Here is a 24,505-nt window from a genome sequence, read left to right on the forward strand (position 1 = left end):
CGCTAAAAAATCCCCAAAAGAAACCATACACAGGTTGTGCACCCCCCCCACCGTGTGCTGATCTACCTCTGAGAGTCCCCCCCCCCCCCCCCCCCCCACCCGTACACCCCCGTCAGCCCTCTCTTCCTCAACCCCAGTATAAAAAAAATAAAGTGTAACCCAACCCAACCCAACCCCCATGGACAGTCCCACCCTACACCCTTACAAGACACCCTCGTCTTGGGCAGAGATCTATAGGCCACCTCCCTCCCCCCGACCCGGTCTATCTCTTGCCCCTCTTGTTGCCGACGGGGGGCTTCTTCAGCTGGAGCAGGGGTCCCCCAGCGCCCAGGCCTGTGACGGGGGGGTTGGACACGCCGAAGGTCAGGCCGGCCGAGGCGTTGATGCCGGGGTTACTGAAGCTGAAACCAGCAGTACTGCTGCTGCTGCCGAACCCTGGAGGATAGAGAGAGAGAGAGAGGAGGATTGAGAGAGAGAGGAGAGATGAGAGGGAGAGATGAGAGGGTGAGAGAGAGGAGAGAAAGGGAGAGAGGGGAGGGAGAGAGAGAGGAGGAGAGGGTGGGGGGAGGGTATGGAGGTCAGGGGTCGGAGTGGGGGGAGACACGTCAGTATCAATATTCTGAAACATACAGCAGTGAAGGTCACTACTGTGTTATCTGCAAGCTTGCTCGTGGTCTGAGTTCTCCCCATGCTAAGCGCAGGTGTGTGTGTGTGTGTGTACCTGCACTCAGGCTCCCTCCCGATGGCTTACTGGCAGAGGAGAAGCCAAATGAGGAGCCCCCCGCTGCTACCCCCCCAAACCCTGGACCACCACTGAACACTGCGGGAGGCAGGGAGAGAGAGAGAGAGCTTAGCCCTGGCTGGTGTCCCACACTCCCACACACACACACACACACGCACACAACGGCAGGGGAGAAGTAGAAAAGAGGGAGCTGAACTTCAGTAACATGAGCACAAGCTTGCGCACGCACCCACACACACACACACACACACACACACACACACACACACACACACACACACACACCTCACTGCCGAACAAAGCCCCAGTGTGCCACACATGGTTACAGTGCAACTAAGACATGTGTTCTTTAATAATCCCTGTGGGAGGAACAATCAGGAAACTATCACAGGGCAGCAGAACAGACTGATAGAGAGAGCAGTGGCCAATACAGAGAGAGCGAGTGAGCATTGGCCAATAGAGAGAGAGAGGACAGTGAATACCCACCCCCTGATCACACCTGATAAGGGTCACTACGCAACCTCTCAGCACTCAGAAAGCAGACATGCCACAGGCCTCTGAAGCTGTGCGCTAAGCGACACGCACGCGCACACACGCGCGCGCGCGCACACACACACACACACACACACACACACAGATTTAATAAGAGGGGCAGTACCTCCAAGGCTAGTGCCCATTCCCGAGGCAAAGGGGTTTCCAAACCCTGCCCCCAGGCGTGCCTGGGACCCTGAGACGGGGAGAGAGAGCGCACACGCACACACACACACGCGCACACACACACACGCGCACACACACACAGACACACTTTACTCCTCTGGACCACTTCCCTCCTCTCTCTCTCCTTTCTCAGCTCTTCTGATTGGCTGAAGAGTTCTGCATCACCGTGAGGTTATATAGATCAAACAGCCCCCCCATCTCACTGAGTGACATCCAGGGGCCCGTGACGCTAGCACTGCCACCTCCGTCAGCTCCTTCTGTTAGCTCTACTACTATATAGAGCTGTTTGTCACCTCAGAGATGACCGCAGCTGGACTCCTCCTCAGCTTACCCCCCCCCCCTCCATCCCCCAACCTCCCCTTAAGCTTTCCATACCCAGCACAGCTACGGAACTGGCAATGTTTATACACCAAACTCTCCCATTCACCACTCGTGTTAAGTTTAGTAACAACTTAGGCTTTGCTTAGTTATCAGATGAGAAACAGGAATAACTGATAGTTCTTTCACTCAGGATTCCAGTCATGTCCTTTGTACTGTTTTCCCCCCAGTCAAATTTAGGCTCATAGTTTTGTTGACTGATTTTGGAGATGCAAACCGAAGGTGGACAATATTTTTGGCTGCATCAATTTTGTTTTTCCAATTAAGTAAGATGTTTATCAGTCAAAAAGAAACAAGACAAGGGTCTCTCATTTAAAAAGGGATTTATTGTCAATTCAATGCAATTCCACTTACATAAAACAGAGACAAACAGTTTAGGACAGAACTGATTGTTAATTGCTAGGCGCTATTGCATTTTGACAACTTTGAAAAACGTCAAGATTCCGTGAGTGAAGGAACTAGCATGTGCCAAAAATCACTCTCTCTCTCTCTCACTCACACACACACACACACACACACACACGCACACGCACACGCACACGCACGCACGTTATTCATGTAGGCCTACATCTAGTTTCAAAGGCACACCATATCAGATTAAATATATATTCATATATGCATGAACAAGCATTGGTTATATAGGATTATAACACTCATTTAAACAGAACCACTCAGAACAGACAATCAGAATTGGCATCTAGCATCGTCACTGTGTATAGTGGGAGACTAAAACCCAGGTATGTGTTACCGCTGACCAGTAGAAGTCAGGGAAAGGTTGGCTGGTCCCACCAACAATCATTTTTGATGCAAAGTCTCTTTTTTATTATTATTATTTTTTACTTCAGATCATGAAACTCATGGCACTTTTTCAAAACTAAAATGCTATCCTCCTCCTTCAATACGGGATATGGTTGGTTGTCCTTAAATGTGGGCTACAAGTAGCCACGCCCTTGGCCTGGTACAAAACTAACAACCCAGCTAGCCCTTCAGCTCTGCCTTCACATGCTAGGGAGACGCCGCCCCCCAGAGGCCAGCGATATGGACACAAGAACCGTTTCCGCTGGCCAACTACTGAAACTACAGCTACATACGATCACCAGCCCCTCTCCCCCTCTCCTCATTGGTGAAGACGGCCTGCTGACTGTAGCACGCAGTCCAATCACAATACACCTTCAAGCACTGAAAGATCAAACTAGGCCTATGGCGTGGTTTATACAGTCAAACGGGACAAAAACAATCGCAAATTCGCAATAGCCGCGACTACATACGCGTATGTGTGCAGCCAGAACGCATTTTTTCAGACGTTTTTGTGCACCGGCCGACCAACCAACGGACCGAGCGAGCTAGAGAGCAGCTGGTCGCAGCTAGAAGGACACATTCAAAACTCCATGCGAGTTACCAGTCAGCTATACCAGTGTAAATCTAGAACCAGGGGCCTCAGAACAAGGTCCTCCAGATCTCCACAAGAGCTCTGCAATAAAAGAGCTTAGAACAAACACTGACCACCAACAACTTAAACGCACTGAAGAACAACAACCCAGAAGTTCCAGACCTTTGAGGGGTGACCTAAGGTCCACAATAGTGTTTCCGAGCGAGACGAGCAGACAGGTTCAACCCAGAGCAGCAGGTAATTCATCTCAAAGAGAACAAAATGGCTGCCTATCTGACAAAGAGTTTACACTTGGAGAAACACTGACTTTTTTTGGCACCCAAATGATCTGGCTGGCTCCTAGGGCCCAGTCAGTACGAGCAGCAAGTTCCCCATAGCCTCCGCCCAGAGAGCTATGGAGCAGGGCAGCCCTTCTATTCAATCACACGGGAGTCAAAATAAGTAGAGAAGAGTGGGGTTTACAGACATCGGGGTTGTCCAAGCAGCATGGTTGTATGGTCCAGGCCCTTCTGTGGCGCCCTGCCTCTCCTGATTAAGCCCGAGTGACCCGACACCCAGACGTCTCAGTAAGTACAGTTTTGCGGCGCTGTAAAGAGCGTGAAACAGAGGGTCTCCGCAGGCCAAAGACGACTCTTGAGGCTTGCAAGGGACAGACCGGCGCCGTGCGCCCTCAGCGTCGGCCCTCCGCTACGTCCTACCTAGCGCCAGACTACACTCTATGACTACCTGTGGCGCGCCACGGCCCCGTGCTAGCGTTCACCGTGAGGTCGGACAAATTGATTCAAATACTGTCACAAGCGCAAGGCCTAAGGCTATGGCTGCGAGATGCATAATGACTGATTCGGCTTGTGTAAACGGGCCAGGTAGCATTGTGTGTTTCCGTACAATCACATCTCGCGCACGCGCACAGACTGCGCCGTGCACGTTGGGCTGCGGCTCTACGGACCTTGACTGATGTTCAAACATGGCTGCCATAGCAAAATCAGCATGCCATTATTGCTTTTAAACGACTCTGTGGAAACGGAGAACGCTGGCATGGCGACAGAAGGGAATGGGTTCGTAAAATGGTCTGTGGCCTAAACCAGCTTCATAAACTGTTCTGAGGCATAAACCAGCTTCATAAACTGGTCTGAGGCCTAAACCAGCTTCATAAACTGGTCTGAGGTCTAAAACTGCATTATAAACTGGTCTGAGGCCTAAACCAGCATCATAAACTGGTCTGAGGACTAAAACTGCATTATAAACTGGTCTGAGGCCTAAACCAGCATCAAACTGGTCTGAGGACTAAAACTGCATTATAAACTGGTCTGAGGCCTAAAACTGCATTATAAACTGGTCTGAGGCCTAAACCAGCTTCATAAACTGGTCTGTGGCCTAAACCAGCCTCAACAGCCACTCTGAGGGGACAACTACATAGGCCATGTTTACTGTATGAAATGTCCTGACATGTTATCACAATAACAGTCTGAATACGAGTCGTTCATCTGAGCTTACAACCCGTCCTCAATAGAAATACTGAGATGGTCAATGTGGTGTTCTGTGCCCTGCCAATGTGGTGTGTGAATGTGTGTTTATTATAAGAGAGACAGTGTAAGAGAGAGAGAGACACGCTTGTCTTAAAAGCAAACATCCAAAGAAAAGAGTTGAAGTGAAGTGCACAAAGGGTGTGTGTGTGTGGGATAAGGAGAAGAGGGGTGGAAAAAGAAGCATGAAATGATGGCCAGCTCGACCGTGACACTCGCTGTAGCGATGTGAGGTTTTACAGTTGCGTGTGTGTGTGTGTGTCTTCTTTAAGTGCAGCCTACATTAACACAGGCTGCAATAATTGAGCTACATTCCGCTTCAATAACTTAACACTCACAGCACCAGATCAGTCGAGAACAAATAAATACTCCTTTTGAATCTAAAAGTGATCACACAATGCCACAACGAAGTTCCCCAGAATACCAAAACGCCTACCTACAAAAAATGTTTTCATTGGGCGAGGGCCTTCAAATCCAACCTCTCCAGTGAAAGCAGCCTCCGCTGCGGTCTCTCCCTCCGCTTGAGGTCCTGTCACTCTAACTAAGTCCTTCTCTCCGACAGTCGGAGGAGAGGCAGAGTACAAAAAGACACAAACGCCGAAGTCATCTTTCTGAGAGCCGGCGTTCCCCGCGGCCGGTCCCTGCAGCTTGGGGCCGGAGACCCCTTCTGTAAACTGTTCCCAATACTAGTGCAAAAAGCACAAGAGAGGGTTTGGCACCTGCCATTTCGTTTTTTATTCTCAGCTTTACCTTTTTCTCTTCCTCTTAACTTCTCAGGACAAAGAACCAACAAACTAAGCAGAATTTGGCACCGGCAAAGTTGCTTTTTAATTTTTTTAAATTTCTGTCCCCCCTTCCTCTCTCTCTAGCTGTTTTTCCCCTGTGCTCTCGCTCTCTCTCCTCTCTCTCTTCTTGCTCCCCCAGAGGTCAGAAGGTCAGGGTTGAGAGGTCAAAGGGCAGGTCAGGTGGGAGTGGGGGTGTTCTAGAACTTGAAGGCGGTCAGACCTGGAGCGGGCTGCTGCTGCTGCGTCAGAGTGGCCGCCATGGCGACCGCCGCCGCGTTGGGGACGCTGCCGAAGGGGGCGGGGCCCGTGGTGGCGCGCTGGGCGCTCTGGAACTTCCTGTTGGCCGCCCGCTTGGACTCGAAGACGTCGGTGGAGTCCTCCAGGAAGGCGCGGCGGTAGGCCAGGTACTGGTGCTTCAGGATCTAGTCCGCAGAGGAGGAAACGAGAAGGGGGAGAGAGGAGGGAGCGTCAGAGAGCAGGCCGGGGGTCTGGCGGGGGCCGGGGGGGCGACACTCGGACCACCGCTGCCGAGGTCGTCCAGAGGGCCGCAAGGGCTGAAGGGGGGGGGGGGGGGAAACTGACCTTGACGTTCTCGTGGACGGACTGCAGCTGACCGGCCAGCGCCACAAACGTCTGGTAGAGCTTCTGCATGGCCAGGGACAGGTCTGAAACACACACACACACGGAGTGATAGAGAACGCTGGCTTTATCTCACATGTGCGTATCCTCCTGCGCTTGCGCGTGTGTGTGTGTGTGTGCGCGGCATACGCGTGCCATGGTGAGAGAGTGTGTGTGTGTCTCACCCTGGGGGGTGATGTGTGAGCTGCCCTGCGTGGTCAGGTGGTTCTCCAGCTCCTCGATCTGCTGTCTGTACTGCTGCAGCTGCACCTCAAACTGCTCCACCACAACCCGGAAATAACTACAGAGCAAGAGAGAGAGAGAGAGAGAGAGAGAGACAGGGAGACGGTGAGAGAGAGAGACAAGAGTCAGAGACACACACAGAGAGAGAGAGAGAGAGGGAGACAGTCAGAGACACAGAGAGAGAGAGAGAGAGAGAGAGACAGAGATAGGGAGACAGTCAGAGACAGAGAGAGAGAGAGAGAGAGAGAGAGAGAGAGAGAGGATGAAAAGAGGAGAGAAAGCGTCTGGTCAGTGGCTGTGAAGGCGTTCCCTCTTTGGAGATGTTGGTAGATGATGGAGGTGGTGGAAGGGTGAGGTGCAGGGAGCTCAGGGACTCACTCGGACGGGGCCGTGTTCTCGTGCTGGAGGCCTGGCGGAGTCTTCTGCGTCCGCAGGGCGATGTCGGCGTTCTTCAACTCCTACAGAGAGACGGGGAGAGACGAGAGGTGGAGGGAAGGACGTGAGGGGAATTGTATTTGCGTACCAAGGCTCACCAAGAGACCGTGCACGCCTGGGCATTCTGCTGTTCCTGAGTGTGTGTGTGTGTGTGTGTGTGTGTGTACCTGTGCCGTCTCCAGCTTCAGCTTGTCTATGGCCAGGGCGTTCCTCTGCAGGCCACTGCCACTGACGGACAGTAGCTGTTTGAGACTCTTGATGTCGTCCTGGACCTTGATCATGGCTTTGGACGACATCCTGCTGATGTCCTCATGCACCTGCTTCTGCTCCTTCACAAACTTCCTGTTACAGAGAGAGAGAGAGAGAGACAAAGAGAGAGAGAGATGAGACCATAGACACAGATGCTTGTTATGTCCAGCTATGGCAGAGGGGACAGGACTGTAGAACTTACTGGAAATTGTCGACATCCTGACAGATGACTGGCGGCAGGTTTTCGTCTTTCAACGCTTTGCTGTCCCTGAGAGAGAGTGGGGGAGGGAGAGAGAGAGAAAGAAAGGGAGAGAAAGGGGGAAATAGAGAAAGAGAGAGGGATGGAGAAGGACAGGGAGAGAGAAGGAGAGGGTGAGGGAGAGAAAGGGAGAGAGAGAGAGAGAAAGAGAGAGGGGTGGGGGGTAGAGAGAGAGATGGGGAGAGAGAGGGAGAGCGAGAGAGAATAATAACGGATGACGGTCAGTCATGTCCAAACACTGATCCCAGGCCGGTTGGGGGAGTGGGGGACTCTAATTGGCCCAGAGGGCTGTCAGTCGGCAGGGGACTCACTCTGGCCGGGCCCCTGAAGATTTGTCGCTCTTCTTTTCGGACGAGGTGCTGAAGTCGACTCCGCCCAGTCCGAGGCTGGGGGCGGCGGAGGTCGCGACCAGGGAGCAACCCAACGTCAACCCCCCTCCCCCTCCCAGGGTGGACTGACCCAGACCTGAGGCGCACAAAACAACACACACAAGCAGAGTTATTCAGGCCCGGGTAGACGACAGAGTGGAGAGCGACAAACGATTTAACAAGCGTGACAAATAGAGACGTAGCGATAACCGGTATAATGATAAACCGCAATTTCATTAGATTTATCGCAATAAAATAAATTCGGTGCTTTAAAAACTCACAGTTAATACTGCCCAGCATCAACCAAAGTTAGCAACACTCTCCAAGACACTATTTTAATGTTTATGTAACTGAAAGTGTATAGTGCTGCTAATTTTATTTGTGGTTTTCAATTTAAAAACTTGGTGAAATGATTTGTGTGTGGTGGCCTATCAGAAGTTTTATAAAATATTCTGCACATTACGTGAACGTGTGACTGCGCCTGGTGATGATGTGTATTATGTGAACATGTGACTGCGCCTGGTGATGATGTGTATTATGTGAACATGTGACTGCGCCTGGTGATGATGTGTATTATGTGAACATGTGACTGCGCCTGGTGATGATGTGTATTGTGTGCAGGCACGACGCCACGACCCCCACCTGTAGCCACTCCGCTTGGGAACAGGCTCGACCCGAGCGACAGTCCCATCGTTGGAGCACTGGAGGCCGCGCCCCCGAGGCTGAGGCCGAACCCCATGGCGGCCTGCTGCTGCGGGGCGGTGGCGGTCAGCGCGGAGCCCAGCGTCAGCCCCGCCCCCGAGGAGGAAGAGGCGGCGGTGAGGGAGAAAGGCGTGGCAGAGGCCGAGGGCTTGTTGAAGGCCAGACTGAAGCCAGTCGAGCCCGCTGTGGAAGCGGGGATACCTGAAGACACACCCAAACACAGTCAAAACCTTGGCTACAGATGCACTTAAGTAGAAGCAAAAGGATAGACTACAGGCAGAAAGACCCACTCACCTAACGTAAGGCCAGTCGTGGGCGCAACAGCGCCTGCACAGACAAGATGCGTGTTTGAAAGGGGATATTTAATGTGTAGTTCTGTGTGTTTGTGTGTGTGCGCGACAGGTGTGGTACCTGAGGCAGTCGGGCTGCTCTGTATATATTAGGGCTGCACACTTAATCGTGAATTAATCGAAATCGCGATTATGACCTCCGCGATTAACTAATAGCAAAAGGCCGCAATTAGTGATTAATAATTTTGCTTTGAATTGAGTGTGCTAGGACTACACGGACGAATCGCAGGCGCTTATGCTGTCTAACCAATCACATGCGTTGCCGCTGAGTGCGCTGTGCGCAGCAATTTCAGTACCCGCAGCCGTGAGTAGTGAAAGAATTTGCGAAAACGAGGTCAGGGATCAACGTCCGTGATTTGGGAGCATTTTGGTTATTATATATTAATATTATATATTAAATATTAATCGCAATTAGCATTTTAAGCAAATAATCGCAATTATTATATATTGTCATAATCGTGCAGCCCTAGTATATATATATATATATATATATATATATATATATATGTATATATATATACACACTACTCCCCATGTGTCGCCTATACAGGCATAGATGCTAAAGTGTATTGATGGAACATTGATGGAACTTTGAGTCTATGTCCAGGTACTTGGGATATGTGGACGACGGGTGAGAGGTTGTGTGGTTAAGACGGGTACCGCCGGGATGTACGTTACCTGCCGCAGGTGTGTTGAAGGAGAACCCCCCGGTAGCGGGTTTGTGAGCGAACAGGCCGCCCAGAGAGGCGGGGGTGGTCGTGGAGGCAGGAAGAGCAGCAGCGGTGCCCAGCCCGCCGCCCAGGGTGAACCCCCCGGGGCCAGCGGCAGCAGGGGTGCTATTAAGAGAGGGGGAGTCCTTTGATTTCACATGGAAGTTAGCTACACACATGGAGCAATGCAATTAGACTACAGGTTAGCTAGGCCATCATTAACTAGCTAATCTTACAGACCACTCACATGCTCAATCTCGTTTTAACTACAATCTAGCCATCGTGTGCTAGTTCATACAAGGACGGCTGCTCGCTGTTTTTGGTCGGGTTCAATAGGATAGCTAACGTTACAAGTCACGCGTCGCTAGCTAGCAAGCTAATGCCTGGGCCTACCTTGCAGCGGCTCCAAACGAAAACCCCCCGCCAGTGTTCGTGGACCCTAGGGTCCCAGTAGTTCCAAAATTGAAGCCCGACATATTTCAGGTAATAGAGGCACACATTCAATGGACAAATGTGAACTTGGCGGCCAGCTAGCTGAGCGGCCCACTAGCCAGTCGGAACTGCGGTGAAGTCCGACACGCACCAACTAGCTAGCCGCTTGTTTTCATGGCAGCTGGCAGCTAAACGTCCAATTTAGATAGTTGGGATCGAACGTTTTCTTATAGTCAACGATCAAATTATAATCAAATGCCGGGCTTCAACTTAAAAACATAAGAGCATTTGCAACTTTCTCGTGTGTCGCGTTGAATTTTCGATTCCGCGCCGCTTTGCTCGCTGCGTTTTCCGGGGACGGGAGCGGTGCATGCTGGGTTGTCCTCCTAGCTAGTTGGTATTTGGCGACCTCTAGCGTTCACAAACATCATATTGAGATTAAATAATAAAATAATGAACATTACGACCATCATCTGAAATTAGAGAGAACCGTCTAGATGTGTGCTTTGATTATTTATGTGAATATCCATGTGGTTGGCCAGCTTCTTAGTTAAATAAAAGGGAACATATCACATTGCCTGTGGGTGCATAGCATGGATGTATTGGTGCATAGTGGCAGACAAGCTACTGTTGCTATGTGACGTACCGTTATTGACAAACATGAGGTTGCTATGCTATTGTTTGATAAATGAGTAGCTGCTAATAAAGTGTAAGTGCAAGACCGTTAGTAATTCAACTGGGTTCACTCTGTAAATAAGTAAGGTTTATTTCTCGATAAAAAGAAAGTCAACAAATACAGGTACAGTTTTTCTTTTTTTTCTTCTTTTTTAAACCGTGGTACGGCTAACATTAATATGAGATGGCTCTAGCTTGCAAGCGAAGCTGACACCAGCTAGCTAGCTTACCTTTGTGTCTTGTGCCTTGCCTTCAAATGTGTCTGTGCGAATCATTCTGGTTTTGCTTACGTTAAAGCAATGGGATACCAGCTAGCAATAATTTGTTCTAAGAATGTGGAAACATTAGCAGAACGTCTTGGGAATGTTCCCCAATGTTGTGGGAACATTCCCTGCTAACTGGGATTGCACAAGTAACGTTTGTAATAGTTAAGCAAATGTTTCAGTTTTTTTCCTTATTAATTTCCCCCTTTCCCTTCAGCAGTATGCCTCCTCCAGACACCATGTACTGTGCCCAGCAGATCAACATCCCCCCTGAACTACCAGACATCCTGAAACAGTTCACCAAGGCCGCCATCAGAACCCAGCCTCAGGATGTGCTCCTCTGGTCTGCTGCGTATGTATCCAGCTCCATTATCCATTTTGCCTTCCTGCTTCTTGAGATAACCTCACGGTTTAACATTGTTTGGCCAAAGTGCTGGAATATGCGAGATGCAAGCAAGCCTAATTGACTTAGTATAGTGAGATGGCTGATTCTTTTTCTTACTCAGGTACTTCAATGCCCTGTGCAGAGGGGACACCCTCCCTGCCAAAGAGAGGCTGGAGATGCTTGTGGCCACACAGAAAACTGACACAGGGCTGACCCCAGGTCTGCTCAAAGTCCTACACAAACAGGTATGCACTGTAGCTTAGCTAAACTTCTCAACAGTTATCCCAGACCCTCTCAGGTCAAAGCAGCACTTCAGCATGCCAGGCTAGGTCTGCCTGTCAAAAAACATCCAACACGCAATGAGATACTAAACCATATGCTTGCTGCTTGTTACTGTGTGTTGACTTGACATCATTAACATTCTGCATTATTCTACTCTATCCGTTCCGTGCTCCAGCTGGCCCCTAAGGAGACGACCAGTAAGGAGGAGCTCCATCAGAGGTGGCGTGGGCTCTGTCTGCCCATGGAGCAGCTGGACACCCTGCTGGCTCTGGGGGACTTCAGCGCCAGCATCGACTGGATGCACTTCTTCGCCCTGGGCTGCAGTGCCCTGGGAGGGGTGAGAGGCAATTATACAATTATATTCAGAGTCAATTATATATATTACTGATAACACCCTCCACTCGGGCATTGAAACAGCATATTGCCCGGCCCCGAGGTAAATATTCCGCTTATTCAACTTCTTTTCAACTGAAAACATAACAAAACATAATTATGAAAACAAAATAAAAGTATTGCTCAAATATATTTGCTTTCAAAAGTGTAGGCTAGAAGTTGAGTTGCATAGTCCATTTTGCGGTGAACTGCGTTGCTATGGCGCACCTCAATCAATCATAGCAACGCATCTACTGCCTGTCTGAATTAGCCTACATCTCTTTGGATGTTTTCTTTTAACATCAAATCATTAGTCAGTTTTTCATCCCTCACCTCTAGCCTTTAGGCTCATCATTGCCCCTCGTAACCCCAAGCAGCCATTCAATGCATTGCGTGACTTGCGAGGCTTTATGTTAGGCTTATTAGGATTCGATTACTCTGGGTCGGCGCATTAATCTACAGCTGTGCTTAAATATTGGGTGGGATATACAGAAATAATGTATCCCTCCCAGCCAATCAGAATCAAGCATTTACAAATGAAGTTGAATAAATATATATATATATAATATTAAACACGTTAACATTCGTGATTAATCTGGAAACCTTAACGCATGAAAAAAAAAAGAAATAACGCAAATTAATCATATTACCAAATTTCAACCTCCAGTAATTCCAAACGCGATGTTTCCCTGGCTGAACTACTGAAAGGATGTGATACGTGGATAAGTTGCGCGTTTCACAAGCCTTTCAGTAGCTAATTCATCCAGGTGTCCGGTGTGCTGAACAGCAAATTTCGTTTGAAAACATGTTATAATATGGTTAGAATATTGATTATCTAACATCACACTAATTGTTTTATCTCTCCCCCAAAACACACTAGTATTTTAAACTAGTGATTAATCATGATTAATCACAGCCTATTATTGTGATGAACTTGATTCATGTTTTTAATCGATTGACAGCACTTTGCTATTGTGAATGTGAAGGACAGGTTAATGTTTGAGCTGAAGGCGCTTGGGTGTACTGTATAGTCATTCCATGCAGCTGTGGTGTAGTTCTAATATCCACCCCATGGGGGCGCTCAGGCACTTTCATGACTCCCTGGCCCTTTTCTTGATAGTTTCTGCTTGTGTGTGTGTGTGTGTGCATCCAGACCATCATCAGCGCCATGAAGTTTGCGTGCGAGATCCTGACGGAGGACGAGGAGGGGGGCGCAGCAAGGATTCCCTTCGAGACGTTCGTCAGCCTGTATACCTACCTGGCCCACCTGGACGGAGAGATTCCCCAGGACCACATAGACAGCTTCCTCAGCACCCTGCGGGAGCCTGTGTGAGTACGGACACGGCTCCTCCCCCCGGGGGTGGGCTAACCTGCCCTCACATCAGTCTCAGTCCCACACGCCTCAGAGGTTCTCTTCAGAGGCGTGTTTCTGCCTCTCTCCCTGCCTCCCTCTGGTCTACCTGCTGGCCTTCTCTCCCTGTCTGTCTGTCTGTCAATCCGTCCCTGTCTGTCTGTCTTTCTCTCCATGTCTGTCTGTTCTTCTCTCCCTGTTTGTCTGTCTGTGTACCTGTCTGTATGTCTTTCTCTCCGTCTGTCTGTCTGTCTGTCTGTTTGTCCTTCTCTCCATGTCTGTCTGTGTACCTGTCTGTCCTTTTCTCCCTGTCTGTGTCTGTGTTAGTGCCGTCAATCAATTACAAAAATGAATCAAGGTAATCACAATGGGCTGTGCTCATTTCGGTGCTCAGTTCGATTTCTCTTTTATTTTTTTCGGCCACTAGATGGGGCAGTGGTGCAGCATATCAGATTTAAACAAGTGGGCGTTTTCACTCCATATATGGACACTAGCCTGAGTGGGAGCAAACGTTTGGTATCTAGTTAGCTTGCTGGAACTGTATTCATGTATGTTAGTGTATGCCTACACCATGTTAGTCGGTATAAATCAGAAATACATGGTAGCTAACATTTTAGGAGGACTAGGGCTGGCTAACGTTGCTTATGAACCTGAATTTAGCTACTTACGCGTCGAGGAGAAGACGAGCTCCGAGTCGCTTTTGATGCCCAAAGTAGCTCCAACCTCTCCAGATAGTAAAAGCCAGCCCAATATTGATTTGTGTAAGTGATTTTCTTTTTTAGCCGAAGACCATGGTGTCTTTGCTCCCGGACTATAACTTCTCTCAGCCATGTTCAGCTAACGTTAGCTATTCCCAACAGCCATGTCTCAAACATCCATCAAGATGACGCTGCCCCTCTCTTATATACGGTGCCGTTCAGGGGGTGGGGCTCAGCACCGGGCCGGCTTCGCTCATAATAAAAAGAAATTCTGCATTTACTCCACAGGCACTGCACCGTTGGCTAGGCTATTTTTTCTGTACAGATAGTTATGACTCCCCTGGACCTATTTATTGCATATATTGGATTTTATTTTATTTTTTACAAAAAGTGCAGTAAATCAAACAGAGCACCTTTAATAATGATTAATCACACGTTGAAATGATATAGTTGCTGCGCAGCACTGGGTCAGGCGAGTAAGGGAGGAGGAGACAAATGACAAATATGTCTAGGTGTACCCAAAATACACAAACTGGTGCAGGCATTATGTTTTCCTGTTAACTGCTACAGCTAGGTTTGAGGTTGTGACATGGCCACAGCTCTTTTCTGTCCTGGCCACACAGTGAACTGCCCACTGACATCAAGACTGCTCATATTTCGCCATAGGCTTAAAACTCACCTCTTCAAGAAGTACTACCAGGATTGTCCCTCTTAAGCACCTATTGTTTTCTTTAATTATTTACTTTTGCACTTTACCTTAAGCAATGGATTATACTCTTAGTCACTTGTTTAGAAAGGAGATGCACATGTGAGTTCTGGTGAATAGTAGTACACCAACTTCCTATGTTAAATGTTATTATTGTAAGTCACTATGGATACAAGTGTCAACTAAATGACTAGGCCTAATGTAAGAAGCCTTGGAGAAGAGGGTTGAGGCAGAAAGCATGCTGTCTCATGTGTGGATTTTGTTTGAGATCTTTCATTTGTAACACTAAGTTCTACATCGTGGAGCTACGCCCCATAGGGGGGCGCTAGCGCTCCTATTGGTAACCCATGTTGGCATGCCAACAACCAATCTGAAGATAAACATGTACTCTTATCGTCCTAACCAATCACAGACCCCCCACCTACTATAAAGGTGGCTAAACCCCAGCAAACTGCTCTCCCATTTTCAGACGAGCTTTCAAGCAGCTAAAGGAAGCCTTTCTGAAGAACGATGAAGAAAACGAAGAAGAGCGAGAAGAACGGCGGCGACCTACCTCTGAGGGACTCCGGCGCTGCTGGATCCCCTATGGACGTCCCCGCCCCTCCTCTTCTGGAAGAAGATGCCCCGCGGGTCGAGGACTGCGGCTGTGGTGCCTTGGACCCGGAGGACCGCCACGACCGGTGTGTGGCGTGCCTGGGGAAGAGCCACGCCGAAGAGGGAGTCTCTCCCAACCCGCCGTGCTCCCAGTGCGCGCTGCTGCCCTCTGAATTCAGGCGTGCCCGCCTGGACTTCTGGCGCGCACGGAGTACCGTCCCCTGTCCTCTCCCCTCCTGCGAGTCCGAGCCTTCCGACGACGACTCTGGGGATAGTAGTGACTCGGAGGACAGTGGGGAGTTGCCCGCCTCTCAGGGCCCCTCCCCACGCACGGGCTCATCTGTGTCTGGTTCCGAGCCCCCCGCCAGCGGCGAGGGCGGCCCCCCAGACGATGAGCCCCGGGATTCCGGTGGGGCCAAGCCGCTCGTATTCCGGAGGGTGTTCCCCGGTATACTTGAGCGCGCGGCGGTCTCCATCGGAATCCCCCTCCCGTCAGAGCCTGAGGCGAGTTGCACCAACCTCTGGGGCATTTCTTGCTTCGAGCTCTCGACGCGGAGAATCAAGCGGCCCCTCCCGGTCATGGAACATATCGACAAGTTTGTCGAGAGTACCTGGGTGGCGCCCCTCGAGCAGGCTAAGGCCCCGGTTCGCGCCTGGACTGACGCCACGCGTGTGTCCGGCTATGAACGCGACATCTCCGGTGGCGTCCCGGCGCTCGAGCCCTCCTTTGCCGCCCACTTCGCTCCTGGTGCGGCTGCGTGGAGCAATACCAAGAAGCCTCAGCTTTCCGGGGCGCGAGACCGACAGGCGGCTACCCTCTCCGACCGCATGTATGTCCTCACTGCCCAGGCCACAGCCGCCGTTTCCTCCATCTCCATCCTGGTCACTACCCTGGCATCGGAGTTGAGCAGCGGCGCCTAGCCATCGCCCGAACGGGTTCCCGACCTCCAAGCTGCGGCTGGAGCGGCCATGCAGCTCTGCCAGGCTGCCGCGATCTGCACTGGCCGCGTCATGGCTAACGCTGTGGTGCACCATCGCCTGCTGTGGCTGGGCGTCTCCTCTGTGAACGACACAGCTCGCACGGCTCTGCTGAACGCTCCCATCTACCGGTCCGGGCTGTTCGGCTCTGCCGCCGGCGAAACCCTGGAACGCCTCGGCAGGGTTGAGGAGCAGTCCAAGCTGGTGGCCAGGCATCTCGGGGTCCAGAGGACCCAGTCTGCTGCCTCCCGTGCCCCCGTAAAGAGGAGGAAGAGGACGGCGAGGTCCGCCCCTCCGAGGGCTGCCCCCGGTCCCCCTCCCGCGAGCCAGCGATCCGCTCAGGCTCCCCGTGCTCCTTCCACCGCTCGCCAAGGTCCTGCTCCGCGGTGGAAGAGAAAGAAGCCCGGCACTAATGCGTGACAATTAACGTCTGCTCAGGCTGCTATTGTTCCCTATGGCCCTCCCCTCACATTAGAGGGTGGTTGTGGTCCCTGTATTAGGGGTTCGCACAATAAAGAGCATGTTCATGTGTACACCGGTGGTCACTTGTGTCATTTCCATGCTCGACAGTCTGATGCTATGATTAATGTGTCTCTGGGTTCTGGTTCTGAGATGGTTGCGCCTGCCCCTCCGCTCTCTGCCGAGAGAATTAAGTCGGTGGAGGTTAGCGCTGTTCTGCCCCGTTATCATGTCTCAAGTAAACTACGGGCCAGTTCATCCACTCAGTTGGCTAGCGCTAGCCTGGCTACTCTTCCTACCCCGGCGGGGATATCAAGGAAGTTTGTCGGGCAGCCTTCCCCCTCTACGGGTCAGCTTTCGGCAGCTAGACTTTCCGTTTCCAAGAGAAGGGCTCGCCATAGAGTTAATCCTGTGTCTCGCTTGGTGTGTAATACTGGGAAGGCGTTCTCTGCTACTTCTACGGTGAGCGCAGGTATTCGTGTACCGCACCATCGTGAACGGCTGGGAAATGAAGCCCCTGTGTCTCGTTCGACTAAGCTACTCTCGCACACAGCCCGAGAGACGGTTGATGTCGTTAGGACCGTTGAGCGAACTTCATTTGAAATTGAGCGCTCGCTCTGCTATACTTCAAATTTGAATGCTCGTACGTCATTGGTTCCCCCCGTTGCGCTGCATCGGTATGGGTCGTCTGCCTCATTTGCATATGGGAGCAAGATTCCCCGACTTTTCGCGGCAAGTTCAAAGGCGTCTGCCTCCACACAGCCTGAGTCTATGTCGGCGGCGGCCTCATTTGCATACAATGACAGGGCTCCGCTACTTCAGCCGTCTGCCTCATTTGCATATGAGAGCGATGCTCCTTTTCCTTGCGTTGTGAGCGATACAAGGGCTACCGCTACACAGGTTAAGTCGGTGGCCTCTTCATGTGCATACACTAACGCGGCCCCACTGTCTGCAGAGATGTTAGTTGGTTTTCACAACAGCTCTCGGGCTACTTACGGGCTTACGTCTCCAGGCTCTGGAGGACGTTTACACTGTTCTGACATTGATGTTGCCCCCACTTCAAGTAAGTCGGTGTGTGATGTCAGTGTCTGCGGTTCGCCTCCCTTTCATATGCGGCCCCCCTTGGACTGCTGCAGCCCCCACGGGTGGGGAGGTGCCAGCGGTGGCGGTCGGGGCCGTTCTAGAATACGATCGCTTTCTGGCGAACGTCCCGCGCACGGCGGCGGGCCCTCTCTCGCGATGCAGAGTGGCGTGGATGCGGTTGCCATGCCTCCCTCGCTGGCTGTTTCGCATCCTGACATCTGGGTATGCGATTCAGTTTATCGCCCACCCTCCGTCCTTCACCGGGGTGGTGGAGACTGTGGTCTCGGGTCCGCGGCAGGAGAGCGCTCTCCAGTCGGAGATAGCGGAGCTCCTATCCAAGGAGGCGATAGCGGTGGTTCCACCGAGCCGCTCGGGGGCGGGATTTTACTCTCGTTACTTCCTCGTCCCGAAGCGAACAGGGGGGATGCGTCCCATCCTCGACCTGCGCCTTCTGAACAAATGCGTAGCCAAACGGCATTTTCGTATGCTCACAGTGAGGCACCTGTTGGACTCCGTTCTCCAGGGAGACTTTTTCACGAGCATAGATCTAAAGGACGCATACTTTCATGTTCCCATCAGAGAGGGTCACAGAAAGTTTCTGCGTTTTGCCGTCCAGGGTGTGGCTTACGAGTACACCAGGCTCCCGTTCGGTTATGCGCTGGCTCCTCTGGTGTTTTCCAAGTGCCTGGAAACGGCGATTCTACCGCTGAGGCGCGAGGGCATCAGAGTGCTCGCCTACCTGGACGACCTTCTGATCCTCACCTCGTCAGCCGCTCAGGCCAGGTCGCACACCTCCCAGCTTGTGACTCATCTCACAGGCTTGGGATTCGCCATCAACTGGGAAAAGAGCACGCCGCGCCCGTCTCAGTCTGTCATTTATCTGGGTCTCAGCTTGGACTCTGTCTCGATGCGCGCGTCCCTGGCGGCGCCGAGGCGCGATGCTCTGGCCCAGGCACTCTCTATCTGCCTGCCAGGGAGGGTGGCCACGGCTCTGACGGTGATGCGTTTGCTGGGCTTAATGTCATCGGCCCACGCGGTGGTTCCACTGGGCCTCCTGCACATGCGTGGCTTACAATGTTGGTTCGCACGTCTTCATCTGAATGTCAGCAGGGACAAATTCAAGATGGTGACGTTGCCCGGGTCCCTGGCTGCGGACCTGGCTTTCTGGAGGAACCCGCGCATCATCGCGCGTGGTGTCCCTCTAGGCAGGGTGTCGTTCCGCATACCGTTTTTCACGGACGCGTCCCTCTCCGGCTGGGGAGGGACGTGCCTGTCCCAAGCCGTGGGGGGCCGTTGGCCTCCTGGCGAGAACAGGCACATCAATCTCCTAGAGCTGGAGACTGTGTTGCTGGTTCTTCAGCACTTTGCACCTGCGCTGAGGGGGCTCCCTGTGCTAGTGCGCTCAGACAACCGTGCCACGGTAGCTTACATCAACCGTCAGGGTGGTGTCCGCTCAGTGGCTCTTCATCGCACGGCGGTGAGGTTGTGGCTGTGGGCGAGCTCCAATTTGAGCTCCCTCCAGGCTCAGCACATTCCGGGCCACTTGAATGTCGGCGCCGACCTCATGTCGAGAGGCGGGCCGCGCCACGACGAGTGGAGGCTGCATCCTCAGATTGTGTCACATCTTTGGGCGCGCTTCGGTCGTGCGAAGGTGGACCTGTTCGCCACAAGGGAGAATGCTCACTGTCCTCTTTGGTTCTCTCTGAGTCGGACGGACAGCCCCCCGCTGGGAGTGGACGCCTTTGCGCACACCCCTTGGCCGGAGGGCCTGCTCTATGCCTTCCCCCCAGTGGCGATCATTCCTATGCTGTTGACCAGAATACGGTCCGAACGTCGGACAGTGATCCTAGTTGCGCCAGACCGTCCCAGTGCGCGATGGTTCGCGGAACTGATGGCTCTGGTTCGGGTTCGCCCTTGGCTCATTCCGTACAGGCGGGATGCCCTGTCCCAGGCGGGCGGCACGATACAGGCCCCCCCGGTTCTGGGTCAGCGCTTGGTGGCCTGGTTACTGAACGGCGCAGGTTAGCTCGGAGGGGTCTCTCCGCGGCTGTGATCAGCACTATTCAGAGCGCGCGTGCTGGCTCTACTTCTAAGCTGTACGCTGGGAAGTGGGAGTCTTTCGTGCGTTGGTGTGATGGGGAAGATGTAGACCCGGAGACCTGCTCAGTTGAGGCAGTGCTCTCCTACCTACAACATCTGTTGGACCTGGGGCTTGCTGCCTCCACCATTAGGGTGTATGCGGCTGCTATTTTAGCATGCCATGAGGGGTTTGCTAGGACTACGGCCTTTGCTCACCCTCTGGTCAGGCGTTTTTTGACGGGTGTGGTCCGGCTTAGACCACCTGTCAGAGCCTTGGCCCCCCAGTGGGATCTGTCTCTGGTTTTGGACGCACTGTGCAAAGTGCCGTTCGAGCCTTTGGAGCAGGTTGATCTCAGATGGATGTCTATCAAAACGGCATTGCTCCTCGCATTATCCTCGGGTAAGCGAGTGAGTGATCTGTGTGCGCTGTCGACGCAGCCGGGCTGCCTCACCATCACTGGGGACGGCAGTAAGGCCGTTCTGAGGCCCAACCCGGTTTTCCTGCCCAAGGTGGTTAGGCACTCTTATAGTGCTAGGCCTCTGGAGCTGCGCGCCTTTTCTCCTCCTCCGCACTGCTCGGTGGAGGGCGCCCGGTTGCATCTCTTGTGCCCGGTCCGTGCGCTCTCTGTTTACATTAGGCGCACGGCCTCGTTCAGGACCACGCCTCAGCTGCTCGTATGCTACGGTGCGGGCAAGCTGGGCTCCCCCCTTTCCAAGCAGCGCCTCTCTCGCTGGCTTTGTGAGGGCATCTCTGCTGCGTATACCGCGGTAGGTCGCCCTTTGCCTGGCCGGGTGCGCGCGCACTCCACTAGAGGAGTTGCCGCTTCGGTTGCGCTCTTTCAAGGGGTGTGTGTGGAGGATATCTGTGCGGCGGCGTCCTGGGCGTCGCCGTCGCCTTTTATCCGCTTCTATCTACTGGATGTGCCATCTAGCTCCCTGGCACACTCTGTCCTGAGTGTCGCTGCTGGGGCCACGCCCTGAGATGGCGTGGCTGTGTTGGTCGGTATCTCCCGGCCAATTTTACTTGCATGTTTATGCAGCTTGACCATTATTCCGCCCCTGTGCGGGGTGCGCGGCCTTTGGTTTTTAGCTCCTGGTGGACACCAGGGGACCCTTGCGTTCCGTTTGCGGTCCTTTGCCTCGTCCGCCCGTCTTATTGCCTGACCGGCCCTCCGTTGGGGTTCGGGTGGAGGGAGTTGCACTTTACTACTGTGTGGTGCTTGTGTACTCCCTTGCCTCCAGTGGGTTGATGTTTTTATGTCGGCCTGGCCCGCGTACATTGTGGGCATCGCTGGAGCTCCGCCTGTTACCAATAGGAGCGCTAGCGCCCCCCTATGGGGCGTAGCTCCACGATGTAGAACGAAGGTTACGTATTGTAACCCCAGTTCTACGAGTGGAGCGGAGCCCCATAGGGTTTTTTTCCGGGCCCTGCCTCTAGCTTTCTAGCTCGTCTGACTTAGTGTGGGAGAGCAGTTTGCTGGGGTTTAGCCACCTTTATAGTAGGTGCGGGGTCTGTGATTGGTTAGGACGATAAGAGTACATGTTTATCTTCAGATTGGTTGTTGGCATGCCAACATGGGTTACCAATAGGAGCGCTAGCGCCCCCCTATGGGGCTCCGCTCCACTCGTAGAACTGGGGTTACAATACGTAACCTTCGTTACATTTATTAAAGAGACAACCTCTGGCTGGCTATTCTCTGCAACTTGGTTCCCTTGTGTGTGCCACTGCCATTTTGGCATTTGTGGTCTTCCTTGTCCCCTGGGTTGCCACAATATAAATACATTATGGGGAAGACAATGACAAATACACAAGGGTGTGCTCATGTATTTGCCCAGACCATAATTTAAACCTTCTTTAAAAATATTTTCAAAAAAATCATGTCACAGCACAATGCCTGAGTACCCAGATAGCAAGCGGATCTGGGCCATATACCGCCCAGGTCTGGCCCTTGTGGCTTAGTTCCGGCCCATATATGACCCAGAATCATTACACATCCGCTTGCTATCTGGGTATGCATTAGCATTTGTATGCCTCCACCAGGCGATAGCCTGGCCGGAGGCATTATGGTTTTGGGTTGTCCGTCCGTCCGATGTTTGTTAATGCAATATCTCGGGAACGCATTGACGGAATTTCTTCCCCTTTGGTACAAATGTTCACTGGCACTCAAGGATGAACTGCTTAGATCATGAAGGTCAAAGTTCAAGGTCACTGTGACCTCACAAAATGTGTTTTTGGCCTGATGAACACAGTATCTCAAAGGCTTAACGGAATTTGTTCATATTTGGGTAAAATGTCCAGTTGGACTCAAGGATTAACTGATTATATTGTGGGGGTCAAGGGTCACTGACCTCACAAAAGGTGTTTTTGGCCTGCTGAACACGATATCTCAAAAACAGCTTGACAGAATTTGTACATATTTGGCCAAATGTCCAGTTGGACTTAATTAGATTAATTGGATTAGATTTTGGTATTCAAATGTCAAAGGTCAAGGTCACGTGACATCACAAAAGGCACTTTTGAATGCTAACGCTAGCTAACACTAATCCTAATGATAATACTAATGCTAGCTAGCTAATGCTAATTCTAACACTAATGCTAGCTTTAGCTAGCTAGCATTAGCTTTAGCATTAGAGTTAGCATTAGCATTAGCTAGCTACCAGTAGCATTAGGGTTAGGTTAGGTTAGCAGTTAGTCATGGTTAGGGTTAGGGTTAGTTAGGTTAACTGCAACTGGCATTGTTGGGCGGAGGCATTTAGCCGCTACACGGTTTTTCTAGTTATTCTTAAACTCTTGTTGAGCTACCAGCTATGAGCAACAGTACCTGCTATGAGCTACCTGCTATGTTAGAAGCCATAGATGGTTTTCACACTGACAAGCAATCAAGGGTTGCATGTAAATGTCACAGGTGTATGTCACAGGTGTATGTAACATGGAGGTTTTACAAAATGTTAAAGGCACCACAAGGGGTAAAAAACGAAACCAAAGACTAAACAATCAAACTAAGATACACACTCAACAGGGGTCTCATTCACGAAATGTGAGCAGAACCAATTTCCGAGTAAACTGTGAGCAGAGGGAAATTTACGTGCATTTCGGCATTCATCATTATTTTAGTAGCTCCGATCTTTTCGTAGCTACTAACAAAATCTACACCTGCTTCGGACTGCATGTAGGGATTGTGTAAATACCCAATGTGCATCAATAGTTCTTGTCATTATTAGAAATCACAATTTTAATTTGTATTGTGCTCTGTTAAGTTCACAATATGCAGATGTCTTTGAAACACGTAACTTAAACATGACAAACACTAAGCTAAATTAATTGATAATTAGCAGGTTTAAGTGTCATATTACTTCATAAAAAATGTGAATGGGTTGTTAAAATCAACTTGATGCATGTATTTTCTGCATGTTAAGTAATCTCTATGCACTCGAAAAGGGGTGCAAAATAATATTGGCCTGCTGTGTCCTGCACAACATCACCATGAAATGGCAACTTCCACTCCCCGAGGTCCCTGATGCACCTGAACCAACCCTGCCTCCAGAACCGGCTCAGGAGCCTGCCAATGCAGCGGCTATTCGGACACGCCAGCAAATTATAGAGCGATTCTATGGTAAGTGTTTAATTAGACGGGAATTGGGTAAGGTAGGCCTACTTTGAACATTTGATGTTATTCGCAAAACTGATAGCCCATGTTTTTATCCTTGTTTTATATATATATAGATCTATTCTAAATCCTGTTTTTAGTTTAATTCATTTTTAAAATGCCATTTGTTTTTGGCAAAGTGAGTCATCATTTTGAATATGAACACATAGGGTAATTTCATCAAGAGGTATGTGTCAGCTCTTGAAAGGCTACACTAAAATATCCAAATGAAAGAGAAACAGCACATTTTGATTTTGGAAGTGGCCTATCCATTTTTCATTTTCTACAGTTTTTCAGTGTTCTGACAAGTTTTGTAAATAAATAACCAGACATCACACAGAAGGAAAACTGAAATTGAATGTATTTTTGTTGGTGCAACAGTGCCTGGCATCGCGTTCAGGGTGGTGTTTATTTCTTGAAGAGACTCGTTGATTTGATGCAGTGCCTGAAGTATCTTGTCTTGATTTTGCAGGACCTCATTGGTGAGGACCGGTGGGTCGCCTCTTCGTCCTCACTGTCTGGTCTCAGTAGCAGCAGGGGGAGGAGCCTCATCATGGGAGGAGCACTCGCCAGCTGAACTCATTAATAATTGAAAAATAAAAATACATGTAGATTAATCTGTTTCAGATGTTTAATTTCCTTTGCCTGCAGGATGAATTGATTTAAGAATGTATGTTAAGATTCAAACAATTTGAGGACTAGGCCAACAAAACTCTTCACTATAACACATACATCAACTTACCCTCTGAGTTTTCTGTTGACTGCTCCTGTGGAGGCATGTCGCTGTCCCCATCAGGAATAATCCCTGACAGAGAGGTCTCTCCAATTATGCCAGCTATGCGCTCCTCTGCAGCAGACAGCATTACCTACAGTAAGCATTACCTATATACTCAAACAGTTGATACATGGATACATTCTCCAATCATTACATTGTCATTACTGTCTCACACGTGTACATGGTTACAGTACATAATTGATCTTGACTAAGAACAGATACATGACTTATAAATGTCTACTTCTACTTTGTGATTA

At 50.8% G+C, this 24,505-nt stretch overlaps 2 protein-coding genes across 5 annotated transcripts; one reads left to right on the forward strand and one right to left on the reverse strand.

The window, feature by feature from the left end:
* Positions 1-230: 230 nt before the first annotated feature.
* Positions 231-10,244, reverse strand: nup58 (nucleoporin 58). 4 transcript variants are annotated; one of them, XM_084443176.1, is made up of 14 exons: positions 9,863-10,244; positions 9,438-9,595; positions 8,704-8,736; positions 8,350-8,610; positions 7,651-7,804; positions 7,283-7,348; positions 6,999-7,173; positions 6,775-6,854; positions 6,339-6,454; positions 6,118-6,200; positions 5,756-5,957; positions 1,401-1,469; positions 722-820; positions 231-435 (listed from the first exon to the last, which is right to left on the reverse strand). In XM_084443176.1, exons 1-14 carry the CDS (start codon positions 9,943-9,945, stop codon positions 263-265), a joined length of 1,752 nt encoding a protein of 583 aa, XP_084299302.1. In that variant the 5' UTR covers positions 9,946-10,244; the 3' UTR covers positions 231-262. The 4 variants fall into 4 exon arrangements, with proteins under 4 accessions (XP_084299302.1, XP_084299303.1, XP_084299304.1 ...); XM_084443177.1 differs by lacking the exon at positions 8,704-8,736 and having other exon boundaries at positions 8,350-8,592; XM_084443178.1 differs by lacking the exon at positions 1,401-1,469.
* ropn1l (rhophilin associated tail protein 1-like) lies at positions 9,858-13,211 on the forward strand (the record flags this gene model as incomplete). The annotated part of the gene is made up of 5 exons (XM_084443181.1): positions 9,858-9,952; positions 11,060-11,191; positions 11,346-11,469; positions 11,682-11,843; positions 13,032-13,211. Exons 2-5 carry the CDS (start codon positions 11,061-11,063, stop codon positions 13,209-13,211), a joined length of 597 nt encoding a protein of 198 aa, XP_084299307.1. The 5' UTR covers positions 9,858-9,952; position 11,060.
* Between the last annotated feature and the right edge of the window lie 11,294 nt (positions 13,212-24,505).

This window comes from Borostomias antarcticus (assembly GCF_949987555.1).
Source record: "Borostomias antarcticus genome assembly, chromosome: 9".
NCBI classification, from domain to species: Eukaryota; Metazoa; Chordata; class Actinopteri; order Stomiiformes; family Stomiidae; genus Borostomias; species Borostomias antarcticus.